The sequence below is a fragment of the Peromyscus californicus genome, unplaced genomic scaffold (genome assembly GCF_007827085.1).
Source record: "Peromyscus californicus insignis strain IS unplaced genomic scaffold, ASM782708v3 Scaffold_4__1_contigs__length_199733344, whole genome shotgun sequence".
Classification (NCBI taxonomy): domain Eukaryota; kingdom Metazoa; phylum Chordata; class Mammalia; order Rodentia; family Cricetidae; genus Peromyscus; species Peromyscus californicus.
This window is the reverse complement of record NW_026294562.1, coordinates 32263132-32266324: the sequence shown is the minus strand read 5'-3', so window position 1 is coordinate 32266324 and position 3193 is coordinate 32263132. Positions and strand designations below refer to the sequence as shown.

Here is a 3193-nt window from a genome sequence, read left to right as displayed (position 1 = left end):
TAACGGCCTTCATGAAAGTACAGAAACATTCCTTCTTTGACAGTGTTACACTTGTGCTGTGGGATGTCTTTCTGTATGCTGTGAATATGTGTTGCTCTGATTGGTTGATAAATAAAGCTGTTTGGCCAATGGTGAGGCAGAATAAGGTTAGGTGGTACTTGCCAACTAGAGAGAGAAGAAGAAAGGCAGAGAAGATGCAAGGTGCCGCCAAAGGAACAAAAACATGCCAGCAGACTGGTAAGCCACAGAACATGTGGCAAGACATAGATTAAGAATTATGGGTTAATTTAAGAGTAAGAGCTAGTCAGTAATAAGCCTGAGTTAATGGCCAAAGAAGTTTTAATTGATATATGCTTCTGAGTGATTTTTTTTTCATAAGCTTTTAGTTTATTTGTTCTCTCCGAAATTGTGTGTACACCACCGTAGATCAAATCACTGCAGATCTACTCCTTTGGCTGTATCCAATCTCCACTCACTTTTTGCCAGCACCAACGTTGGCCTTTGCGGTGCCCCTGACCTTCTTCATTCTGTTCTTGTGCTCCTTCCACTGTTCCCAGGAGGTCTTCTTCTTCTCATAGAGGCCGTGTCTTGCAAGTCTGTGTTTGGGCTCATTCTTCTTAGCATAATCTAGAGAATCATAGATCATGCCGAAGCCAGTTGTTTTCCCGCCCCCAAAGTGGGTCCTGAATCCGAACACAAGGATGACATCTGGTGTGGTTTTGTACATTTTGGCTAGCTTCTCCCGAATTTCAGTCTTTGGTACTGTTGCCTTCCTAGGGTGAAGGACATCAATAACCATCTGTTTCCTCTGAAGCAGACAGTTAGTCATGTACTTCCTGGTCCGGATCGTTACTGTGTCATTCATGATGGCTACTGTGCCCGAGCTGCACAGGAGGAAAAGAGGACCGCTCTCTGAGTGATTTTTTTATAAGTGACTACAGGACCACGGCGCTGGACGGGGTGGGAGAAAACTTCTGGCTACACACTTATAACTTTCAGACCATGTGAATGTTCTGAAGACTGTTCTCAAAGTTTGAAAGTCTATTAGTCAGTGTTTTTCCTCTAAAACACTCAAGTGTGGTGCTTACCTAGAAGGGGAGAGAGATACTATGATCACAAAGGCAGTCTTCTCACTCTAAGGCTCACGCCCATTGTACTCTAGATCTGATATCTCTGTCATTTCCCCAAATTCAGATGTTGTGATTACATAATTTGTGGTAGCAGGGACTGTGTTCACACCTTCCTTTGTGTATTTTATTGTCTATGTTAGTTTTTTTTTTTTTAAGTATACCTTCCATTTTATTTCTCCAAGGAAAACTCCTTCTGTTCTTACGAAGCCACCTCTTTACACAGGCCTTGGTGGAGGTCATGGTGCGGCACCGGCAGGTCTAAATCATGGTGAGGGTGTTCGGTCCTTCCGGGTTTCACAAGATCAATTCCTGACACCTTGCTATGAATGGAACAGCTCACGCAGTAATGCAGCTTGACACAGAGTTTGGGAATCATATAAGCGTCGAAGACACTTGCTTCAGATATGTCCCTGACAGCAGCGGCCTCTACAATGTTCTGAATGATGGACTTCTTAATGGCCTTGTCCTTGGGCACACACTGAGCACAGTTGGTACGGTAAATTGGCTGCACATGGTCACGGCCCTTTTGGGCATGACTGTTGTTTCTTCTTTGGGTCATCTTGGAGCCAAAACCCGAAAGAGACTATGTTAGAAATTTTTCCAGCTTTTTAAAATAAGGTGTCGATCATTGGGGGCACATGTCTGTCATCCCGACACTTGGGGGACAGGAAGACTGCAGCCTGGGCTACATCGTCAGACCATCTCAAAAAAAGAAAGCATTTAAATGTGTGTGTACAGTTAAGAAGCCTTGGGTATTTATGATAGAATATAATATTTCTAAAGAAAATGAAAACAACAAAATGCAAGCACGGACAGGATGTCATACGCGGGGCTAGTACACAGGGGAACAGTTTCCTAGAAGTGGATTGTTGATCAGAGTTCCTGTGTAATGTTGCTAAGCACTGCCTAACTGCTCCCTGCAGAGATACCAACAGTCTACTGCCCCTGTGTTATGTGAGTGATGTCACTGACAAAGCAGAATGTCATTTTGTGTTTGCCGATCTGATGAAAAATGGCCTCCCATGTAGCTGCGCTCTGTACTTGCGTAAGCATTTAATCCTATATTTTAAAAATGAGAAAGCTCTTTAAATACTGATACAAAGCATCCTCTCCGAAACCTTAAGCAAAGAAAGCACAGGATAAAATTAGTTCAGTGTGCTGACATTTGCGCATAAGGAAGAGAAAAATAATTTGTCCTCACATCTATTTATATGTGCCCAGAATAGCTGCAGGGTAGCACACTGGAAGGGAAAAGCCTGAAACTTTGGGGAGCTTGAAGCAGGGAGGAAGACAAGGTTTCTGTCACTGTTTTATGTCTTGTGGACTACATATTTCCCTACCACTAACATTAAAAAAGGGTAATTTTGAAAATAAAAGTATTTTAAAAATACTCTTAAGTCATTATAAAAGAATGCGTATTTAACGACCTGGGAAATGTTGATATGAGCTGCTGAGAGAAAACAGCAGGTTATAAGACAGAAGTGTCCACATACTCCGAAGCTAGCAAACACGCACACAGGGGAAGCACGCTGGGAGGGTATAATCAAGACCTTTAGTGATGATCTCCGGGTAGCAGAATTCCTTTGGGTGCCTCTCCCTACTTTCCAAATGCTCTGCTTTGAAAACGTTACTTTCAAAGCCAAAAGAGAATGCCAGTTTAGAGAAGCTGGGGAGGTAGCTCGGCAACAGAGTGCTTGCCTGCGAGGCCCAAGGTCCTGGGTTCAATCCCCAGCACTGAAAGGAAAACACTTAGCAGAAAGACAACACAAATGGAACACGTCCCCACGTCTATTTATAAACGTACGAAAAAGCTCCAGAAGAACAACATAAACAATCCCCATAGCAATTGTTTCAAATAAAAGAAGCTGGGCTGCTGAGATCACTCAGTGGGTGAAGTCACTTTGCCGCTATGCTTGAAGACCTGAGTTCAATCTACAGGTCTCACGTGGTTAAGGAGAGAATCACGTCTCATGAGTTGTATGTGTGCACGTATGTGTATATGTACACACACAAACATAAATAATGTAATAAAAATTTTAGAAAGAAGCTACAGAAGAGTGTTT

The 3193-nt window shown here is 42.8% G+C and overlaps 1 protein-coding gene and 1 pseudogene across 1 annotated transcript; both read right to left on the bottom strand.

Annotated features, from left to right (window-relative positions):
* Positions 1-359: 359 nt before the first annotated feature.
* LOC128125733 (40S ribosomal protein S24-like) lies at positions 360-916 on the bottom strand. The gene has a single exon (XM_052763381.1). The coding sequence runs from the start codon at positions 863-865 to the stop codon at positions 473-475; it is 393 nt and encodes a 130-aa protein (XP_052619341.1). The 5' UTR covers positions 866-916; the 3' UTR covers positions 360-472.
* Positions 917-1345: 429 nt separating this feature from the next.
* Positions 1346-1689, bottom strand: LOC128095084 (40S ribosomal protein S26-like; annotated as a pseudogene).
* Positions 1690-3193: the final 1504 nt, after the last annotated feature.

Coding starts and splice junctions, on each gene's coding strand:
- LOC128125733 (XM_052763381.1), bottom strand. CDS start 865: ATGAATGACACAGTAACGATCCGGACCAGGAAGTACATGACTAACTGT.